General features: G+C 41.6%; 1 protein-coding gene across 7 annotated transcripts in view; it reads right to left on the reverse strand.

The window, feature by feature from the left end:
• DMXL2 (Dmx like 2) overlaps window positions 1-23522 on the reverse strand; it is a 116232-nt gene that overhangs the window by 54819 nt on the left and 37891 nt on the right. For all 7 annotated transcript variants that reach the window (XM_075069640.1, XM_032778647.2, XM_075069639.1 and 4 more), the window contains exons 11-17: window positions 14361-14638; window positions 13478-14174; window positions 10537-10658; window positions 7927-8016; window positions 6018-6135; window positions 1128-1247; window positions 162-389 (exon numbers count right to left, since the gene is read on the reverse strand). In XM_075069640.1, the coding sequence (XP_074925741.1) occupies window positions 162-389; window positions 1128-1247; window positions 6018-6135; window positions 7927-8016; window positions 10537-10658; window positions 13478-14174; window positions 14361-14638 (1653 nt within the window). The remainder of the gene's footprint in view (window positions 1-161; window positions 390-1127; window positions 1248-6017; window positions 6136-7926; window positions 8017-10536; window positions 10659-13477; window positions 14175-14360; window positions 14639-23522) is intronic.

Consider the following 23522-nt stretch of genomic DNA (forward strand, 5'->3'; position numbering starts at 1 on the left):
AGTGCAGCTCCTCACATTCAGAATATAATTTATCATGGAAGGACATAAATGTCAGTTAGCCAGAACTTTGGCAAAATGGGGTTGTGCAACACAGTACTACTAACTAGAAGTCAATTTGTTGCCAAAAACTTGGTAGACTGCATAGAACAATATTGTTTTACCTGCCGAAGGGGTTGCTCTTATTACTTCTACACCAGTTGGAAGATCTAGCGGATAGCTATATATAAGTCTAGAACTCAAAATGAGTTTACTGGCAGTCTGAAGATTAGCAATTGATGAAGAACGTGGCATAGGAGTTGAGCCAGGTGAGGTATCCGGAGAAGACTCCACAGTCTTTTGTTCAGGTACACAAAGTTGATTCTCTGATGAAGTACCTTCAGGTTTTTTTGCTTGAAAGAAGCATTAGAAACAGTATTATAAATAATTGTGTGTACAGTCAAAGTTTAGATATCCTATAGACAAAGAATTATTTTCTTAGGAGTGCATTAGTCACACAGAACAGGCACATAGCATACTTCTGGGTTGCTCTTGTTCTACTGGGAAATAGTTTAGATTATTAGTTCTTGTTTTCACATGATCACAACTTTCTCAAACATTTACATTTTAAGATAAAACATGCTTGAAAATGTCACTTGTCCCTGTAACAATAATGCTATTTTATGACTGGCACAGAGTGGATTTAATTTTCCTTAAAACTTTGATAAGCAGCCATCATTCAGCTGCATCAAACTTTTCCATTGATCTTACAAGTTAGTCTAAAATTTCCAGTGTTCTATTTGTAGTAGAATTCAACCATCTGATCAACACTGATATAACTGAAATTGAGCTGTGCAAGTATAGTGGTCTTCTATCGTTTGTACATTTATATATTTTTATATATATATAAAAATTGAAGTTATTGTGTAACAGAAATAGTCATGTGATAACTTCCACTAATGTTACTTAAATGTCCCCCAGTATTTAAAGTGAAAATCTAAAAATTTCGTAAAACTGAATTGATTGCTTGGATGCTGCTCATCTGTTTACTAATAAGGAAATCTATTTTTAAAAAAAACTAACTAGCTTAAAATCAACCGTGCAACATTTAAGGTAAATACATGTTCATCTCTGAGAAAATACTCACTCACCTAAAAATGCTTGCACAGATTTAAGATGAAGATGCCACATATGAAGAACTGAGCAGCCATTCCTATCTTTTTCAATTACTACGAGATAGAATTTTTCTGAGAAAGGTGGTGGACAATAACCTTTAAACCAAACACATAATTATGAAGTTAATGGTTCAATAAAAATGGTTTAAATAATAAACATAATTTTTTGTGTAAATCTCTGATACCTAAAGAATTATGTAGTTGGTGGGGTATGTGTTTCGTTTTCCAAAATGTTGCTTTGGTTGATTATTAATTTATACAAATACCAAAACTAAATACACACACACACACCCCACACACAAAAAAGAGTTTTTTAGTAAGCTTACATAGTCTACCCTTGTTTAATGTAAGAAATACATTCTTCTTAGTTTGAAGTGTATGTCAGGGTGACAATATCAAAGATTACTGAAAAACATTAAAGTTGATGCCACTGAAGTTGGGAGAGCAGCGGGAAGTGATGAGCAAGAGGTCATCACTTCTTCCCAAAGGGTCTTCTGATTCTCTGCCCAAGCCCCACCCAAGCACAAATTAAAGAAGCCTGGGGGTTACTCTAACTTTCACCAGCTGGTTATGTTTACCAAAGGTCCATACACCAGCTGGGGAAAGGAGGAGCAGAATGCATTCCATCCATTTCTACCCACTCTTTCCCCTGTATCATGGTCAGCGACAAGGGAGGCATAGGAGGTACACGTGCCAACTGTTCACCGCCAGGGGACTCTCCAGCAGGGCTTGCACATGGCTTCTGCTCCATTTGTACTACCTAAGATGCACAAAGGGAACAAAACAAGGCAAAGAGCTGCCCAATGTACTGATTGTGGCCCTGGGACCTTTTTGAAACTTTGCGTGAAACATTGGAGTCAATAGTAAAATTCCCATTCACTTCAGTGGGGCCTCCAGGAGGACACTGATGTCAAGGTTGAACCACTGTTTTTGGTTTTATTTATACATATCAGAAATGCTTAACCACAAAACTGGAATGATCAAAAAGTAAGACTGCAGGAGAATTTTATTTTTATTAAACAAATGAATGTGCTGCAATGTACATTTTCCTGCAGTTTTATTTTTGTGTCCTTGAGGCAAAACAGCTGTTGCACCACACCCTCGGTGACTGTGACATTGTGATATCTGTACCTCAGCTTAACCCAGGCCTTCCCTGGCCTGTTTCATCCTCCAGCCATGCCAGGTAACAGAACCCCATCATTCTGCAGAACCTCGAAGTCCTGCTCTTAAAGTCCAACAGAAAATAGCAAAAGAAGAGAATTTTCAGGCCGGATGGGCTCAGTTGGTAGCCGCTGCTTTTGCAGGCTAGCCCCAGCTTCAAATCATCCCAATACCAACCCAGGCTGCTAAGTTTCTCTCCCACTGTTTGGTGACTGTCCTATTCCCTCTAACCAGGGTTTCAGGCCAGCTGCAGTCCCTGGCTAGCTCATCTCCAGTCAGACTTCCAGCTCAAGGCTCAGACTCCCAGGCTTCTTTCAGCCCTCAGCCCAAGAAAGCAAACTCCCAGTTACCTCTCTCCTGGGTGTCCTCCCTAGGTCCTCCCACAGCAGCCCTTTGCCCCTTCCTTAATAAAGACCCAGCCCCTTCCTAGCTGGATTTGATCACAGTTATGCCTAACGCCCCTCCAGGAGAAGCCCAATAGTTTAACTAGCTTCTCAAGTCACTTTAACCCTTCCATCATCTGTGGGGGGTATACACCCCATCACATACCCTCCCACTCAAGACAGTATCCCACCTAGTTGCTAGGGTCTTGCCACAGTGGGGGCAGGAAGGTGTTGACCATGTCCAGCTTCTCACCCCTGTTATACCGTAATGTTAATAATCTCTCTTTCTCCAGCCCAGAGGGCTCCCAACCAGTTGTCCAATGAACTTCTCACATCATCTAGGTCAGGAGCTTCATCTGGCATTCTACCCCCCTTTTTCTTTTTCTAGGTTTGTCTATTCTCAATAGGCCTCCTGCAAAGCCTGATTCATCTTCATCAGCTTTTCTTGCAACCTTGCTGCTGTTATCGTTTACTCCATTTGCTGCTGCTCCACTGCAGAGCGGGGAGGGAGAGGATGGTCTGCATCTCCACAGTATATTGTTCTGGCTCAACTTCGGGCCCTTGCTTTGTGGCATTTTTTGCCACCTGAAGCATAGACAGTTCTGTTGCTTTTTTCTGCTCCAATTCCACCTTTATCTGGACCCTGTCCTGTTCTAACTTTTCTACCCATCTATCTTCTACTGGGAGGTATTTACTTCTGCCAAGTCCCACTGAGCTTCCTGTAATTATTCCTGCAAGCTGTGAAGATGTCTCATTTTCCTCTTTAGTTCTGTCAGTGGTCTCCAGATGATCTAACAAGTACTTCCAATCCTCTTATGTGTGCCCATAAGGCCCAAGCAACCCTGAGCGTAGTTCTGGAACATGGGTAGGGTTCTCTGCTACTGGCTTAGGCACTGTCCCATACCCCATCAGCGCTGTGAAACTGTGTCAGTCTCTGTCCAGGATCACAGGCCACAGAAAGCGCCTCAACACTCCGACTCTCACTTGGCCACATTGGCTCTGTATCTCTAACTCCACCAATGCCATTGGGAATATTCTATTCTCTCCATGCACACAAGATATGTGCACCGGAATGTGCTGGTCTATCTTGCCAGATAGACGTCTGTTTCCCCTAATAAGAATTTGCCTGCAAACTTGAGTCCATCAGGCCCTTCTCTCTCTATTTCCCTTACTTGATGGACACCACATACGGTGGCATCTGATCCCGGCGTAAGGAGCCACCCAAACCACAACTTTTATATCATCTCAGGTTGTCACACTCCATCAGGAATGGCCATAACTAAAACACATGTCTGGGTTTCCCTGGCTATCGCCCAGGGTACTCCTCTTGATCTGCGGAAATGACTGGAGAGGGGGTTGAATGTGAACGTAGGTCTGCCCAGGCCTCTTCCTCCTAGTGTGTTTTCTCCAACCTCTGAAGATTGGGGTTTGACTTCTTCCCACCTTTCTTTTCTTGGGGGGTGATCTTGACCTGGCCCACTGTTCAGATCATCTGCTTCCAAAGAGGTCTCCCTTCTTTCCACTGCACTGCTGCTGTAAAAACTGGATGAAATTGCCAGACCCAACTTTGGATCCCAGCTGGTAGAACCTGCAGACGTTGTTCTAAGATGATCTATTCCAAAATTCTCTCTACAGAACTCATCTCTGGACACAGGATGATGCCATGTCTCAGAACTACTGAACCAGCCCTGGGCCATGCTTCTTGGGCGAACTGTTCCATTGTAAAACGATGTCAATAGTCTTCAGGTGTCAGCCCCATGAGATACAATTTTGCTTGTTCATTAGATAGGGCCCTGTGTGCTACTTGGCCCTCTCCTGACAGAAATGAGGTCACCCAGACTGATTGTCCATCCTGCTTAAAAGTACATAAAAGAGCCTCTGGGTCATTGTCTGGCCCCCACTTTCTAAAGCCTGGGACTGACCTGCTGGGACCTTCTTCCCCAAGAGATGCTTGATTCCCTCCACCCACTACGGCACCCACTACGGCAAATGCTCCTGCTGCAGCTGAAGGGTTTCGTACTGAATTTGCTGTTCTTGCAGCAGCTGCAGGAAGACAGACGGGGTCTGATCCTTCTGTTCCCACCAACATGTGAACTACTGCCACCATTTTGCAGCTTTTCTGTTATTCCTCCCTTTTCAGAGGGAGTAGCTGTAGATCCTGGATGAGCTCGCACGTGGCAAACCCCTGGCAGCTGTTGTGGCCACATAAAGCTGTGCTTCAGTTTTCCTGTGCCTTCTTTGCCCATTGGCATGACCTGGCTCTCCAGCCAAGCCAGGTACAGTCCAATAGGTTAACTGGCTTTTCAGGCCACTTTACCCCTTTCAGGGCCTGTCTGGGATACATACGCCATCATAGTGCTCTATTGTGAATCTGTGTCAAACACTGTTCCCCGTATTTAGGTTTTGGTAGCTTGAAAGTTATTTTCCACTAAAATTCTCTTTGACAATCCAAAGGACAAAAACACTTGGCCTTTCTGTGCTTTATTAAACTGTTTGAAAGAAGGACATGTAAGTAGTACCCATGCCATCTCCACCAACAACAGAGGCTATAATTTTTAAAATTTCACAGTCAATTCTCATGATTTTAAAACTTTTTATACTTTAAAGAGGTTATAAAGAATTGATTTTTTTTTTACTGAGAATACTGTTAGGTATTGAACACCCAAAGGGGATTTTCAGAATATTTCAATATTGTACTTGTTTTACTTCTCCTATACCTGAGTGCAAAGAGATGAAGTGATCCGAATGCACCCCAAAGCACAACCAATAAGTCTAATTTTCAGGCTTTTTTGCCTTCACAGTATCTCTTTAAAAAGCTCCGCTGAGTCTTATATTCTATTCCCTCCCTCCCATCCCCCCCCCTTTTTTTTTTTACTAGCAAACTCTTAAGTCATGTTCTAGTGAAATAGCTGGCAAGTCGGAAACATTCATCCTATGGGCCAGACCTAATTATTGCTAATTCTTAGATTTTTACCATTCCACTCTACAAATTAAATAAAAAATGTACCCATAAAATTTTCTATACAAACAAGTTCATGTATGACATCAGAACCTGTTCTATTTTTCATACAAATGATAAAAAATTGAACAAATGAACTGGAGTGTACAACTCATATTATGCAAATTGGAAATGGTTCTACTTTGTGCAAATTAGAGCACATTTAATGTTACTATAGTAAAAATGTTTAAAATATACCTATATTGCATTTCACTTTAAAGAGCCTATATTTAAAACTGTTTAATTTATGCCTGAGAGGTTTCAGTGTTCTTCATGAACACTTTAGACACCTATTTCATATTGCTTACTATTTTTATACTGTACCTTGTGATGGTTTGAAAAATGTTTCTGTTTCCTTCCCATCCACATCTTCCTTATGTGGTTTGTATCCCAAAATGAAATCTTCTTGAAAGACATGAAGCAACTGTGTATTTGAGCCACACTGGAAACATTGTAGAACAGTAGTTACAATTTCAAAATAGTTATACAAAACAGCATTCAATACTAGTATAATTCCTTTTCTGTTAGTATTGTTATAGACCAGGGTCACTCACTGCCATTCTTTAATAAGTAATGTCAGGACATTTATGTAGTTAAAAGATGTGGAAAAAGAAATAATCTTTGTGAACTCTACTATGCTAGACTAATTCTCTAGCACAAATGACATTTGCAAAAGTAAACTGGCAAATCGGTACTATCAAAACGATCCTTTATGTGCTGGCAAATTTTTAATGGATGCCTGGTGGAGACCTAAGATTATTTTTTTTAAGAAGTTAAATTTCTAGCACTCTCTTCCTTGGAAAGACAACCTCCAGAATGTAGTAAACAAATTGTTAGGAAAGGCTGTTACGACAGGAAGAAATCAGATTTTCCTCCTTCCAGACACATTCAATGCTATGCTCTCCAACCAGCAACAGATCCTTCTGAAATACCACCCCATTGTTACGTGACAGAAAATTCTCAAACCACCCCCCTACACAGTTAAAATTCAGGTTACAGATTAGTAATAGAATGACAAAAACTACAACCCCCCTGGGAAGATATGGAATCCTACTAAAGAGTGCCAAAAGACTTCCTTCATTATGCTGTATGTCTAATCAGAAATTGGTAAAATACATCTTTTTTCTGGATGGGGGACTGCTGTTAAGAGCACAGGAGTTGATGCAGTCATGGTAAAAAGTACGATTAAGACCAATGCATTCTAATGTTTATACTCAGGATAAGATAAAATTTATGAATAGATAATTTATCTCCAGTTTTTTGGTCTGTTCTATAAAGGTGGAGTTAGTCATTTGAGTACCTTTTGCTATGCATGTCTACAACTTTAAATGTTTGGGTTAATTTTAAGTTAAAGTTAAACTGAATTCCCTGCTATTCTAACAGTGGGTTTTTTTTCAACAACTACAATGTTCTTGTAAATTATTCTTAATCTTAATTTCATTTTTACTAAAATTTATGTCTAGGAATAAATGTTACAGGATATGTTTAATTACACAATTCCCATTAAATAAGGAGAGATGAATGGCTAAAGTGTTCAACATACTGCTAAATTAGCGAACAGTCAATGGGGAAAAATGAAACCCAATTAGCCCAGGTTAATTCCTTGAAATTCTGTTACAAACTCTCTACAAAAACAGACAGATTTTCAGATTTCCTTTAATTACACAGGCATAGAAAAAAACGGTTAATTGATTAGTGTCATGAGGGATCGGCACCACCTCAGCTAGAACATTATAGCTGTAAGTAAATTATCTCAAAAGGTGTCATTCTTAAAAGATTTTGGAGTACCAGTAATAGAAAATCCTTCTCAATTTTTTTTAAAGAGTCAAGGAAATATGCATCCGGTCATTACTAAAAACATAGAAAAATTCAAGAATTACATTGAGATATTACTTTTATTTTAAACATCAAGCTATTTTAGAGCTACATAAAACACTGTAGCTACATAATCAATATACATGGAAAATGTAGTATACCTTTAACTTTTCTTGGAAACATGGTATATTCATGTTAACATGTTAAGGAGTTCTCTCAAGATAATTTAGTAATGTGGAAACAGAAATAAAGTAATCTTTAATGGGCTTATTAGGATTGGAGAGAGGTCCTCTGTTTTACCTGTTAATTAGCATTACTTTGAAAAAATATTTTATCTTTTCAGTAGATTAGGTTAATTATCAGCCAAAACCACTAAACACTTTTATATGACACCATTAATGGTCAGCCAGTTATTTACTTGGTTAGTTATTGCATCAAGTTCAATAATGCATCCTGGTCGAGCAGTAGATTGTTGGCTCACAATGTTAAACACTTCCCCAATGAGTTTCTGAAACAGAGCAAAAGGAGGTAATGATTAGTACATTATACATTCAAAGAGTAGCAGCTGCAATTAGGTGAAAATATAATCATGTTAGTTGGATGCTTCTAATTTTCCTTGTAGGCATAAATAATCATGCTTTTCTTACTAGTTTCATTTTGATATTTTTGAACTATGCAGTATTAAGCATGAAATTAACATTGTTGTGGTAGTAGATCTATCCATGTGTATGCCTTAACACTTCTTCGTATATTAATTTTTATGGATGCTTTGTGTTCATTGTTCAAGGATTTCTTCTTTCATTATGCCCATTTTTATAATGTGTTATCTTGTTTTATAACACAATGCTGTCTAATCCATTGCTTCATTCCTGCTTAATTTCAGATTTTGTCACTGTGCAGAAAAACAGTAATCTACTGCAAGGCCTGTTTTTGATACATGACTGTGTTCTATGCACAACCTAAACTTCAGTAGGTGGAAAGGAGGGACCTACATTCGAGGCATGTAAAGAGAAGAAAAGGCTGTGAATGGTGGTTCACAGGCTATCTGGTTTACTGTTTTCAGATCTGACCTATCTTATACCTTTGAAAGGCAAGGAGAGATATGCAGTTAGGACAAGTACCACAGAAATTGTGTTAGCGTGTAGTCTGTGTAGCAGAAAAAAAACAGGCTGAACAGAGAGTTTCTCAAGCAGAATAGGAGAGAGCCTGTTTATGGTATTAAAATGGGGGGATGTGACTCTGGTGGAGATGAGGATGTTCATTCTTTGGGTTCTGAACCAAACATGAGAGAACATTTTGGAGTCCAGTGTTTCTGTAGAAAAATTAGAGGAGCCAGGGGATAGGTATATGTTGATGCAGCAGTAGCAAACCCAGTCTAGCAATGAGACACCCAGTAAATCCTAAAAGTGGCGAGACTGTGTTTGTTGAGAGACCTAGTGAATCCTGCAGGTGGTAGTACCGATGCCAATTTTGGCTGGATATATTCCTGGAGATTGCATTTTATGACAATCTTTAATTAAAGATTAGTCTTTAATTCCTGGAGACTCCAGGACAACCCTGGATGGTTGGCAATCCACAATTGTACATCCTGGGGTAGGGGACCACTAACCCACTCCCTTAATATTTAGGCTCCAAATCCTGAAAATAGGCACATTAGTATGGACAACTGATCATGCACAGAACCCTAGTCAATGGTATGTGACATGGCAACAATTGTCCATACTAGCACATCTGAACCAGGGTGCAGTTTGTAAAGATTTTCTGATTTGGGGCAGGGGATTTTATTTTTGGAGTTTCAACACAATGCCTCCCTTCTGCCACCCCCTACCCCTCCCAATTACAACTTACAAGAGTGTCCATATGCTCCTTTGTACATTAATGGGGAAAAAGTTTTCATTGCTATATAGGATTTCAATAAAACAAACTCGTCAAGCATGCAGGGTGCCCTTTCCGCATTCCCACAGCCAAGTCACAGTATTACACATCCACTAGAGCTCCAGGAAAGGACAGGGCTTTGTCTAAAGTGCAGGGTTGACTGCCAAACAGCATCTCTCTCTCTGCCATTCCCAGCCACATGGCATGCAGCAGAAAGAAGGCAGTGAGTGCTGTGGCTGTCAATGCCTTAGCAGAGGGAGTCCTGGGTATAGAGGGGAATCAAGAGCTATTGAGAGGGAAGCAGAGGAGAAGAGAGGAACTACAGGGTGAAGCGAAGAGGTGCCAGGAGCTAGTGGGGAAAGGACTACTGGAGGAAGCTAAAGAGGAGCAGGAGCTAAGCGAAGAACAGGGGGACAGAATGGGAATGACAGACGCCAGTGGAAGTGCAGGATAGGTCAGGAGCTGGGGGTGGAGGAGATGGGGAAGCCAGTGGTGACCCTTAGCACTGCCTCTTCCCCTTTTCAGGTTCGTCCTGCCCAACAACCCCACTCTGCTCTCCTTTGAAAGCTCATTTTCCCACGCCAAGCTGCTGGCTTGTTACATGCCTTTGCCTCCCACCTTAGGCATAAGGCACATCTGCTGCTACTGTTGGGGAACTCGGTTGCAGAAATCTAGTCTTAGCCTTTCACTAATACTAAATCCAATGTTTTCAAAACTAATGATTATGGACATATGCAAATCTTTAAAAATATGCAAACTAAGCCCTGGTCTACACTGGGGCGGGGAGGGGGGCAGTGTCGACCTAACACACGCAATTTCAGCTACGCAAATAGCCTGAGGATGGCGGCGAATCGACTGCTGCTGCTCCCCTGCTGACTCTGCTGGAGTTCTGGAGTCGACAGGGAGTGCAATCGGGGATCGATTTATCCGTATCTAGACGAGATGCAATAAATCAATCCCCGATAGGTCAATCTCTACCCGCTAATCCAGTGGGTAGTGAAGACCTGCCCTAAGTAAAAATTACATGATATCACATGGAGCTGCACAAAATTTGGCAGCTATGAGTAAAGTGAAGCTTTTGGAACAAAACTAATATGTTAAACTTTTGCCTTTTACATTTCAAGTCTCTCAAATAAGCTCTGTGTAAACTTACAGAACATTCGGGGTCAGACAATTCATCTAGCAGTTTTCGTGCATCTACCACTGCTTGATACAGCCTCAGGTTTTTGCCATCAGATGCTACAAAGCAAGCACTAGCAGAATTGCAGTATGTACCTGAATCAAAATACCAAATACACATTTTAGAATATAAACAGATTATGATACCATTTCCCCTGAATTACTGGCTGAAGTGACATTATGTAGTCAATTACAATCTATTTTTATTGCATGAAACTATATTTAATTTTCAGATAAGAATTGTTGAAATATTGGCAAAAGTTATGAAAATATGTAAGTTAAAATACAATACTTCAATATTAAATTAATCTCATTCGTTAATCTACATTTTATAATAAATTTTAGTTATAGAAAACAATCTAAGTAGACACAAAATCCAGGAGCATAATTAACACAAATGAATGTTTATAAATAAACAAATCTTTGCAATGAGCAAAGACCAATAGGTATTATCTAGCTGAATAATATCTTCCTATTATGTCCATGACCTGGAAAATATGAACTCCTAATGTTAAAAGCAGCAACAAAGGGGAAGAGGGGAAACTATCCACACAGTACAAATGTATACATTCAAGCGACCTGTAATGGTCTGTGTCCTTTTGGCTTCTCTACAATGTATAAAATAGATCTGCTGCAATGGATTTAGTTTTGTTTTTGAATTAATTTTTTGCTTAGCTTCCTACATTAGAAATATCAGGTCATGACTCAGCTCTTTTTGGCTGGAGAACGCCTTAAAGAACTGAAGAACTTAATGAGATTATGACAGCACAGAAGACTGAAACCTGATCAGGAAGGGATATTTAATCAGAGCATTAAACATTTGGGGAGGGGCTTGTTGTTTTTGTTAAAATCTATTTAACTTGAACGTTTGAAAAACTCTTTTTCTTGAGTCCTCTAGCAAAAATATGGAGGAAGCTTTAGCTGTTTACTTTGCAGTTCATTTTTAAGGTCTGGGAAGCTGAGAAGAAAAAAAAACAACAAAAAACTCAGCTACCAAATGATCCAATATTCTTTAATTACAGTTTTAAGAAATATGCTTACGCATATCAGTGTTGTGATTCAGTAATTAGTGTTTAGCATTTTAAAGCTTCGTCTGAACATTGTTATTGAATTTAATAAGTACATAGTTAAATACTATACATTTGCTATGCAGAAGAAACTTTCCAGCACAGTATGCAAAGACTACAGATATGGCATGATAAAGTTGTTTATGATATTTTGGAAGGTAAAAACTGAGTGACTGAAAAGGTTTACAAATATTATATGGAAGATTTTCTCGGTCGTAATATTAGAAAACACTAAAATTAAATCCAAGAATTAATGAATTTATTAAACCTGATGCTCTAGTGCAGTGTTTCCCAAACTTGGGATGCCGCTTGTGTAGGGAAAGCTCCTGGCGGGCCGGACCGGTTTGTTTACCTTCCGCATCCGCAGGTACGGCTGATCGCGGCTCCCAGTGGCCGTGGTTTGCTACTCCAGGCCAACGGGAGCTGCTGGAAGTGGCGTGGGACGAGGGACATACTGGCTGTCGCTTGAAGCAGCTCCCATTGGCCTGGAGTAGTGAACCGCGGCCGGTGGGAGCCGCAATCAGCCAGACCTGCAGGCAGGTAAACAAACTGGCCCCGCCCACCAGGGGCTTTCCCTACATAAGCGGCGTCCAAGTTTGGGAAACACTGCTCTAGTGTCATAGCATAAAACTATGACCTACCATAATGGTGTGTTCTCCCTAACCCCCAACATCAATCCTCTGCCCCCTCCAAAACTTTGTCTTCAGCATTAAAAAGTCAATGTACCTGATTATTAAAACTTATTCAGCTTTAGAAACAGGCTTCTTCAAAACAGAAAAAAAGTGCAAAGAAGTCTGTTATATATGAAAGCTCCCAACATGGAGGACATTAAGTAGTTTATGGAAAGGTTGAGCAGGTTTAAGTCTCAGTTTAAAAATATTCCCTATATAGGAGGATACAATTATGATAAAGATGTCGGCACTGTCAGAGACATTTTGCCATTTATATGGACCCTGTCACTGCACATTGATAGTTTTAGTTTGCTTTCATCTAGTCTCATGTGAGAGGACTATATCTAAGCAAACTAATGAACTGTTAATGCACAGCAGCGGATCAAATTCAACAACTCCTTTGTGAGGACCCTGTGCATGTTAACAGTTTATTTTGCTTTGATCTAGTCTCATTTCAAAGTGAACAAGTTGTTAATGCGTGGTAGCTGCCAATTTTTTGTTGCTGTGACCACATTGTGAAATTATCTATACTTTACCTTGGCTGTGCCATGAATTATGCACAATTTTACCATGACAAAAATCTTATCCATACCTATATATTATAAAAGTGATGATTTTAAACAAATTGATTGCTGGAGTATATAGTAAATCAATTTTGCAACTACGTTCTTAAATCAAAAAAGTTAAGTGCTATTTTTCTTCCCTAATAGGTTAGCTGAAGTCAGCACTTTGAAGGAAGCTCCCAGAAGCTGGACAGATCAGGTCTCATCTCTTTCATGAATTCATCCCACTCAAAGCCCGAAGTTTTGAGTTAGTTTGCAATAAAGATAACCTTTTTCCAAAGGACAGTGGGAGATATTACATCAACTATTCTAACAATGTGTTACTATCTATACAACATTTTAAGTTTCCTATTTTAGTACAAGGCATGCTTCGATAACACAAGTCAAACAATTAACCAAAAAAATTTGTTTTAATTTAATGATGTGTTCAAAGCAATGGGAGTTTCTTGAAAAAAAAACAAAGATAATGAAATTATATAATGTATAATGAAACAGATAATGCCTAGAATAATGAAATAATTAGTATACACTACTAAAATAAATTATAAATATTTGGTTCAAACAGATTACATTTCATTGTTATGTAAAAAAAAAAAAAGGTACAACACACTCACCGAGACAATAGCTGGGAATAAGAGTTGGAAGCCAGGCCACGTTAGAGAAGGCAGAGGTGTGAAGCGAGTTAATTCGAGCCAATTCAGATACTCCTCCAGTGTATGACAAAGGTCCAATGGGGTCTACACGCCACAGAATCAGCTCACTGTAGATTGCATTTGGGTCATGGAACGTACAAGTTGCTGCATTTCTCAGATGTTGTCTAGAAGAACCTTTTAAATGTTTAATAGGATCCATTATCTTGCTTAATCTATCAGAGTCCCATGGATGATCTGATTCGGGAGTTAACAGAGCATTATGATGAGAAGATGTTAATAACAAAGGTAAAACAGAATGGCAAGCCAGGTCATTGAGATGAAATCGGTGACCACAGTACCTAAATTTATGTGATACAGTAAGCACAGTGGTAAAAGCAGATTTATCAGCAAAAGTAACTGCCCACTGGTTTAGGGATCCATCTATATGTTTGGAAACCATCATTACGATAGGAGCCATTCTATTCACATTTGGGCTACCCTGGGAAGAGCTTGGTCCATTAATTCCTAGAGTGCTATCTGGAATGTTAGTTATCTTCTGATGCACAGCGCTACTGACATCTTTTGTAGAGGTAGTGCAAGCATACATCATGATGTTTTTACTAAGAGAGCTGGCATCTCCTGATGGAAATGCAACAGGAATCCGAGAAGAAAATGAAACCTAAAAAAAAAAAAAAAAGCACAAAATAATGAAAAGTTTAGTTAAAATAACATTTTAAACACAAGCCCACCATAAACATTAATGTGTTTTGTTTTAGATTACATTTGTTTAACAGATTAAATGAATATTTACATATGTTTCAACAAGTGTTAAAATAAGAAATAATTAAGTTTTCCAGTACTGTACCTGAACTTGTCTAAAGACTCCTGGATTGTACTCATCCAAATATTTCACATGCCACACTAAAAAAGTACCATCAATGGGGTGGATAGTAAAAAGCATGTCTGGATTCCTATTCCATTCAGTAAGAAGCATTTCAATTTTCCGATCTAACAAAACTGTAGGAAGTGGCATACACAGGCTGGCTGATGGAGATGTTTTGGGGCTCCCCTCTCTGCCTCCATCTTCATGTTCTGAAGAGCCTGTACCTGTTCCTGTCTCAGATTCTCTATCTATAGATAATTCTGAAACAGATAAACACAAACTATCTTATACTACAGTGGAAACTTCCTTGCCATAATTTATAAACAAAACAAAAAAATTTATTTAAAAAAATCAATTAAGGTGCTAAATAAAAATGTTTATCACACTGAACGCCTTTTGGGTAGAAACTGTCTCTTAGTTCTTTGTTTGTACAATGCCTAGCACAACAGGGTAATGGGTTTATGACTGAGTTTGCTAGGCATTAATGAAAAATCATCATCTACAAAACCCACACACACAGGTCCCAAATTAATATGATCCTTTCAGATAAGGTGATTGTGATGAGATGTGCAGTATTTTACCGTTGATAGGGAAAAGGCATTGTGCGCATATAGTAAGAATTGTGATGCCCTTAACTATTTATTTCCTTGCATGTAAGCACCTGGGTTTTATAAATGACATGATAGGTCAGGCTGCTGTCACAAATTAACCTTACTTGGTTTTTGAAACAAAGATTTTTGGTTTTAGAGCTTCCCAGGTGATTTTCCTCCTTTAGCTTGTACAGTGAAAAAGAGATACTTTTTTTGAAATTTTAAATAAATGGAAGTAGCACCAGACAACCAAATTAAAGGTGCTGACCAAACTAATAATGGCTCCTTCCTTAATTCACAATGCACCTGACAAAATACACTTTCTTATTATGTGTCTAAGTTAAATACAGCACAGATGAACAGTGCAGCCTTCATTCATTTGGAATAGTGATAAAAAGCATAAGAAGTCTAAAGACTTTAATTGGTAAATGTCAGGAAATATCAATTTTACCATCTCCCCCCTCACTTCCCCCCCACAACCAATGAAAAAATATTTCCAATGAAACTAACAGAAATTTCGATAGGCAAAGTTAAGAAAAATGCTGTTTGAGAAATGTAGAGGCCAACCTTAATGTGCATAAAACATGTTGTAGCAATAGCATTAACAGACCTGGAAGAGTGACACCATTTAGGTAGTTTAATTTTTTGAATCTCAACCTCTCTCTCATGCCTCTATTCCATGTTGGAACATAGGGTCTTCACCACAGCCTTCCACCTTTAGCCGGTCTCCTGCTGCAGTCTTAGGCCTGGTCTACACTACGAGGTTAGGTCGAAACGGGCCGCGTTAGGTCAATTTTATACTGAATGCGTCTACACAACCAACCCCGTTCCACCGACCTAAAGGGCCCTTAAAACCGACCGCTGTACTTCTCCCCGACCAGGGGAGTAGTGCTAAAATCGATCTTCCTGGTCTAATTTGGGGTAGTGGAGAAGCAGCACTGATGCCCACATGAGATACTTCTCACAATAGATTGTGCGGATACTCAAAATATGGCCATGCCTTCTCTTTTGGGCTCCTCAGGCTTGGCTTCCCCTCAGTGAGGTTCAAAAATGCATCCAGAGATAGGGCCACATTAAAACCCAGGTTATCTGCATAGGGTCCCAGCTAGCTGAGTCATGTGATGCCATCAGAATTGCAGGGTTGTTTTTTTTTAATGTTTCAAGCCTTCATTGTTGCAAAGAATAGCTGGAAAAGTGAACTATGTATAACTGATGTAGTGATGTCTGTCTGAGCCTGCATATGGCCTCCAGCAAATGGAAGAGCCAAGAAGTCAACTGACCCTCGCAGCTTTGAGAGGGTCGGTCTGAATGGGATGTGTGGTCTGCATGCACTGCTGGGTCTGACAGAATTGGCTCCATGTGATGGAGTGTATCAACCCCAAACTGGCCAAAAAGTGTTAATTGAAGCCTGAAAGCTTATTAGCCCCACCTTGTTACACCTAACAGCTGTGCCAGGCTCAGGGAGCAATTAAAAGGAAGGAGTTCAGTGCAATTTGGGTGGAAGGGAGAATTTAGGAGAGATGTGGTTTGGAGTCCCCTCTCTGCAGGAAGGGCCTGACAGAAACAAGGCAGATGAAGAACTGTGAGACAAGCTAAGGAGCAGAGTTAGGTCCTGTGGTGGGCCTTGAAAAAGGCTCAAGATGCCTGGGAGGGAGCCCTGTTGGTTGATGTTTTGCAGAAGGACAGAGAACTGAGGAGAACCTAAGGCTATGTCTACACTCCAGTTTATGCCAGCATAATTTGTGTCCCTCAGGGGTGGGAATAAACCACCCTCGAGTGACATAAATTATGCTGACATAAGCACTTGTGTGCATAGCGCTATGTTGGCAGGAGACCTTCTCCCACTGATGTAGCTTTTGCCACTCGCAGAGTTCATTGTCCCGTCAGCATAGACAGTGTCTACACCACACGCACTGCAGCTGCACAGATGTATCAGTACGGCTACGCTGCTATACATATAGACATGGCTGAAAACTGACTAAAAGCTTAACTGGGAGGGGAAGAAGTTGCTTAGATTGTATTTCCATTTAATTTTGTTGTTCGTTTGTTTTAATTTTGCTAAGGGACTCCAGGAAAAGCCATGTGAGCCACTGCTGTTCTGGAAGAGGAGAAACTGAAGAGGAGTCTAGGAGGGGTGTAAGATGTTGTGCTGATTGCCATTATTTTGTTGGACATTATTTGTTTTGGACACTGAAACCCCCAAAGGGGTATAACTATAGTGTGGCGTGGCTGGAGGGCCCAGTCACCCTGGTACCCAACTATTGAAGTCTTGAAAAGGATGGTGAGAGAGTTGCTGAAATGCCATCCAATGTAACAAGGGGGTGCTCTGGAATGGTAGGTTGATGATGCTCCCTCTTGGTGGGGTTCAGATGAACTGCTGGGCTTTGTTCCTTTCCTAGCTGGCTTTTTAGCTCCATGAGGGGAAGAAGTGGTGGTGTTCTCAAGCATCATCCATTCATGGCAGCAAAATGAAATGTTACTTTCAGAACATTAGGCAGAAATTCATAATATGCTTGTCCCTCTCCTCTCTGACAGTGGTGAAACCACCTTCTTTTTCCCCTTTTCCAAGCTATTTGGGGTTAGGTCACCAGATCAGTCCTTTTCTTGCTCCTAGTCCAACGCTTACTCCATATCCACTCCATCCTGCTGTACACAGTCTATCCACTATTTTCTTAGCTGCCCTTCTCTAACCACAAACTTAAATCTCAATTGCCTCCTGTACAGAATTCCCTTTGTTCATCATTCACACGTCTAAACCGTCTCAGCTTCCCATCTTGCAGTTTCTCTCTTATACCACAAACCTTTGTCTCACTTCTTATAACATCATTCTGCATTTGGTCCAGCAACATCACCCCTTCACTGCCCTCAAACATCTCATTTCCATGCATCTGACGAAGTAGGTATTCACCCACGAAAGCTCATGCTCCAAATTGTCTGTTAGTCTGTAAGGTGCCACAGGATTCTCTGCTGCTCATTTCCATGGTTTCAAGTTTTCTCAAGTGCCTCTCTTTGGTTGCCCACCTCTCTGATTCATCTTGCCATGGCTTTGTATAATTGTCCCTTAAGTAGTCTGGGTATCCATTTATCATAAAATATTCCACATATCTTGTGCCATTACATCATTGGTGGAACAATGAACAATATTAACATATGAAATACCACTGGGCATCGGAGTTAACGCCAGTGGTGTTAACATGGGTCAGTTCACACCTCCCAGAGACACTCTTACAGGCTGTGTGCATCTGCACACTCAGGTAGACATTGCCGCACTGCCCTTACTTCACATTTTTCAAAATTGTCTCCAGCTATATGGGGGATACCCTTAGTATTTTATTTATGAAAGCTGAGATTCTGAGAAACTAGATGGGATGGTCCTAATGACCCAATGTGAAGCAGTCCATTTCATATCTTAGGCCTGGTCTACACTACGCATTTAAACCGATTTTAGCAGCGTTAAACCAATTTAACCCTGCACCCATCCACACAACGAGGCCCTTTATATCGATATCAAGGGCTCTTTAAACCGATTTCTGTACTCCTCCTCGACGAGAGGAGTCGCGCTGAAATCGGTATTGCCATGTCGGATTAGGGTTAGTGTGGCCGCAAATCGACGGTATTGGCTTCCAAGCAGTATCCCACAGTGCACCACTGTGACTGCTCTGGAAATCCATCTGAACTCGGACGCACTGGCCAGGTAGACAGAAGAAGCCCCGTGAACTTTTGAATTTCATTTCCTGTTTGGCCAGCGTGGAGTGCTCACCAGCACAGGTGACCAAGCAGAGCTCATCAGCACAGGTAACAATGCAGTCTCCTGAGAATCGAAAAAGAGCTCCAGCATGGACCACACGGGAGGTACTGGATCTGATCGCTGTATCGGGAGAGGATTCCGTGCTAACAGAACTCCATTCCAAAAGACGAAATGAAAAAACATTTGAAAAAATTTCCAAGACCATGATGCAGAGAGGCCACAGCAGGGACTCAGTACAGTGCCGTGTGAAAGTTAAGGAGCTCAGACAAGCCTACCAGAAAACCAAAGCAGCAAACGAAGGTCTAGGGCAGGGCCACAAACATGCGCTCTACCTGAGCTGCATGCAATTCTAGGTGGGTCTGCCGTCCAGACCCCACCCCTCTCTTTCTGTCGGTGTCAGGATAGATGATGGAATCTCAGCCAGCGCTGAGGATTTCTGCGGAGCAGGGAAGATGAGAGGAAAGAGGAGGATGAGCTTGGCAAGACGACACACAACATCCGTTCCCTCAAACAATGCCATGAGCTTTTTCACCGTCCTGATGGAATTACTCCCCACCCTTCCAAACACATCCCAGACAATGAAGCCAGGAAGATTCTCTCGAGAGTGTACCTTTGTAATATAAAACATGGTTAAATCAATCTGTCTTTTTTAATGATATATTGCTCTACGCTTGGGATTCATCGCGGCCAGTACAGTTATTGGAAAACTCTGTTACATTCTCGGGATGGCTAGAGCAAATCTTCCAGGAGCATCTCATGCAAGCTCTCAGTACTCCCAAATACTCAGAAGTTCTGGCAGGCAGCCTTTTCCCTCCATTATGGACACTTGACCACGCCATGCATCAGCTAATAATCTGGTATCAATGCATGCACAAAGGCCACTGCGTATTCCTGGTGTTCTGCTGGCATTCAAGCATAACATCTTATTTTTATCTGCGCTGTTTATCCTCAGATGATATATCAGTTCATGAACCTAGTTAAATTCAGGAATTTCATTAAGGGACAGAAATGGCATTCACTGGGCTGTTGCTGTTGCTTAAAAAGAATCCTCTTCCTGCAGGTAAGCCAGCAGGCGGGGGAGGGGAGGGGGCGGGGTGACTGGCCAGAGCTTTTCCCGTTTGGCTAGCAGGGATCTTCCTGCTACCAGCCACCGTGGTGGACGGTGGGAGAGCGTGTTTAGCGTAATTTTCCCTGCCACAACCTACGTCGGGGAGGGGTAAAGCAATCATCCCAGAGAATTGGATGGGGTGTGGTTTCATGCTGCCCGGCATTTAACAGGAAAGAAAGCAGCACCGAACAGGCTTTGCATTGGTATTTGGGAAAGGCGGGCACTGTGTATTATCAGGTTGGCAACCTTTCAGAAGTGATGGCCGAGTATTTATTTAATTCACTTAATAAGTTTCGCGTGCCTATCATAAGCCTAACACCCAATCTGGACCGTAGCGTCCCAGAAATCTGGGGGCCTAGCATGAACACTTCTAAGCTTACTTACCACTAGCTTTGATTTCGCTGCCACCATCCAAAAATTCCAGGGTTTTGGCTCCCTACTGGTCTCCCCAAAACCTCTGAGAGACCCAAGACCAGAAGACTCTGAGTCTCACAACAAAGGGATTAATAACCCACTACCCTCCCTCTCTCTCTCCCACCAACTTTCCTCTCTGGGCTAAACCTGAGAGTACTGATCAATCTGCTTACATCACAAATACCAAGAAGCATGTCTCCTCTATTCCAACAAAGAGACAAAACCCCAAATACAAGGAAAACAGAATGATTCTCTCTCTTCCCTCCCACCCAAATTCCCTGGTGCGCAGAGCTTACGCTCCGTAGATCTATAACAACACGAGAGAATTCCCTCCCCTTCGTTCCTTGCTTACCCAGAGAGAAAAACTAACCAAGCCTTAAAAAGAAAGCTTTATATAAAAAAAGCCAGAAACAAAAGACATCAACAATTCTCTGTATCAAAGATGGACAATACAGGGCGATTGCTTATAAGAAAAATATGAATAACAGTCTGAATTCAAAACAGATATCCAATTTGAAACATTGCAGCAAAGCTACACACATGTAAATACAACCAAACACAACATAAGTCATATTGTTTTTCTACTATACTTACAATTTGGAAACAGAAATTAAAGATAGAAAGAACCTTCTCAAGCTGAGAACCACAAGACAAAAGACTCAGACCAAAAATTCCCTCGACTTTGAAAAGATTCATTTCACTGATTGGTCCCTGTTCAGGTGCTTTGTTCCCTTTTGGTTACCCCCTTAACAGTAACAGAACATTAACCCTTAGCTATCTATTTATGCAGTGCCAGTAATACACTTTAATTTTTAGAAGTCTTCTTTCATAAGTCATAATATCTAACAAACTTTGTTCTATGGTAAAGTAAAATATAGGTTTTCAAAATGTTTAAATCAGGCTTCATTTAAAATTAAATTAAAATGCAGAGCCCCTGACCAGTGGCCAGACCAAGGGTAGTGTAATTGGACCCACATGAAAATCAGCTTGTGTCCGACCCCATTGCACGCATCCAATAGTTGCCTACCCGGTTATATGAAGGCTGCAGAAGCCAAAAGACAATGGCTTACCATGGCCGCATGCAAGCTGAATTCTTCTGCCCGGACCTGCATCTGTGATCTCTAACACCAAAGCCGCAGGCACTCAATATTAAGATGCAAAATGCGACCATGCAGTGAAATCACATGTGCTATGTAAGGTGAATAGTGTTGTTCACAGTGAAAGAGTATAAGCATTGCTCTGTAAAATGTATCTTTTTAAATATTTCTCTCCCTTTTTTCCCTCCCTCATGGAGCTGCAATTTTTTCAAGCCTCCCTACTCCATCCCGAAGGCTATCTCAGATAAGTTGGGGGAAAAAAAAGACGCGAGACGAAATGTTCTTGGAAATCATGGAAGTGACCCGCAATGAAAGAGCTCATCTGAATGAGTGGAAGGATATGGTATCAAACAGGAAAGATGCCAGTGAACGTGAGGACAGGAGGGACGCTTGAGATGAGAGGTGGTGGCAGGAAGATCAGAGGAGGAATGATGCAACACTGGGGCTGCTGCATGATCAAACTGACATGCTCCGGCATCTGGTGGACCTTCAGGAACAGCAGCAGGATCACAGAGTGCCACTGCAGCCCCTGTGTACTCACTCTCACCCCTCACCATGTTCCATATCCTCCTCACCCAGATGTATAATAATGCGTGGGGGAAGCCTTCGTGCACCCGCCCACTCCACCCCTGTGGACAGCCCAACCAAAAGGCCATCATTATTTTGAAATTTTTCTAATGGCCTTTTCCTTCCCTCCTATCCTCCTCCCAAACCACACTCGGGCTACCTTGTCAGTTCTCTCCTTCTTTTTATAATTAAGTAACAAAGAATACATGATTTTTAAACGAGAGTGACTTTATTTCCTTAAGCAAGCTGTAATCAAAGGGGGAGGGTGGGTGGTTTACAGGGAATGAGTCAATCAAGAGGCAGGGGGGGTTCATCAGGGAGAAACAAACACAACAGTCACACTGTACCCTGGTCAGTGATGAAACTGGTTTTCAAAGCTTCTCTGATGCGCATCGCTTCCTGGTGTGCTCTTCTAATCGCCCTGGTGTCTGGCTGCGCGTAATCAGCGGCCAGGCGATTTGCCTCAGCCTCCCACCCCGCCATAAAGGTCTCCCCCTTACTCTCACAGAGATTGTGGCGCACACAGCAAGCAGCAATATCAAAGGGGACATTAGTTTGGCTGAGGTCTGAGCGAGTCAGTAATGTGTGCCAGCGCGCCTTTAAATGGCCAGATGCACATTCTACCACCATTCTGCACTTGCTGAGCCTGTAGTTGAACAACTCCTGACTACTGTCCAGGCTGCCTGTGTATGGCTTCATGAGCCATGGCATCAAGGGGTAGGCTGGGTCCCCCAGGATAACGACAGGCATTTCAACATCCCCAACTGTTATTCTCTGGTCTGGGAAGTAATTCCCTTGCTGCAGCCATTTAAACAGAATAGTGTTCCTGAAGACGCGAGCATTATGAACCCTTCCCGGCCATCTCACATGGATGTTGGTGAAATGTCCCTTGTGATCCACCAGTGCTTGCAGCACCAGGGAAAAGTATCCCTTGTGGTTTATGTACTGGGTGCCCTGGTGCTCCTGTGCCAAGATAGGGATATGGGTTCCATCTATCGCCCCCCCACAGTTAGGGAATCCCATTGCAGCAAAGCCATCCACTATGACGTGCACGTTTGCCAGAGTCACTACCTTTCGTAGCAGCAGCTTAATGATTGCTTTGGCTACTTGCATCACAGCAGCCCCCACAGTAGATTTTTCCACTCCAAATTGATTCCCGACTGACCGGTAGCTGTCTGGTGTTGCAAGCTTCCAGAGGGCTATTGCCACTTGCTTCTCAACTGTGAGGGCTACTCTCATCTTGGTATTCTGGCATTTAAGGGCAGGGGAAAGCAAGTCACAAAGTTCCATGAAAGTGCCCTTAATGCATGCGAAAGTTTCGCAGCCACTGCGAATCGTCCCAAACCTGCAAAACTATGCGGTCCCACCAGTCTGTGCTTGTTTCCTGGGTCCAAAATCAGCGTTCAATGGTTAGAACCTGCCCCATTACCATCAGGATCTCCAAAGCGCAGTGGCCGCGGTTTGAGAAAATTCTGTGTCCATGTCCTCATCACTCTCGTAGCCGCCTCCTCCTTGCCTGGTTTTGCAGGTCCTGGTTCAGCACATACTGCACGATAACGCGCGAGGTGTTTACAACGTCCATGATTGCTGTGTTGAGCTGAGCAGCATCCATGCTTGCTG

The sequence above is a fragment of the Chelonoidis abingdonii genome, chromosome 9, assembly GCF_003597395.2.
Source record: "Chelonoidis abingdonii isolate Lonesome George chromosome 9, CheloAbing_2.0, whole genome shotgun sequence".
Classification (NCBI taxonomy): domain Eukaryota; kingdom Metazoa; phylum Chordata; order Testudines; family Testudinidae; genus Chelonoidis; species Chelonoidis abingdonii.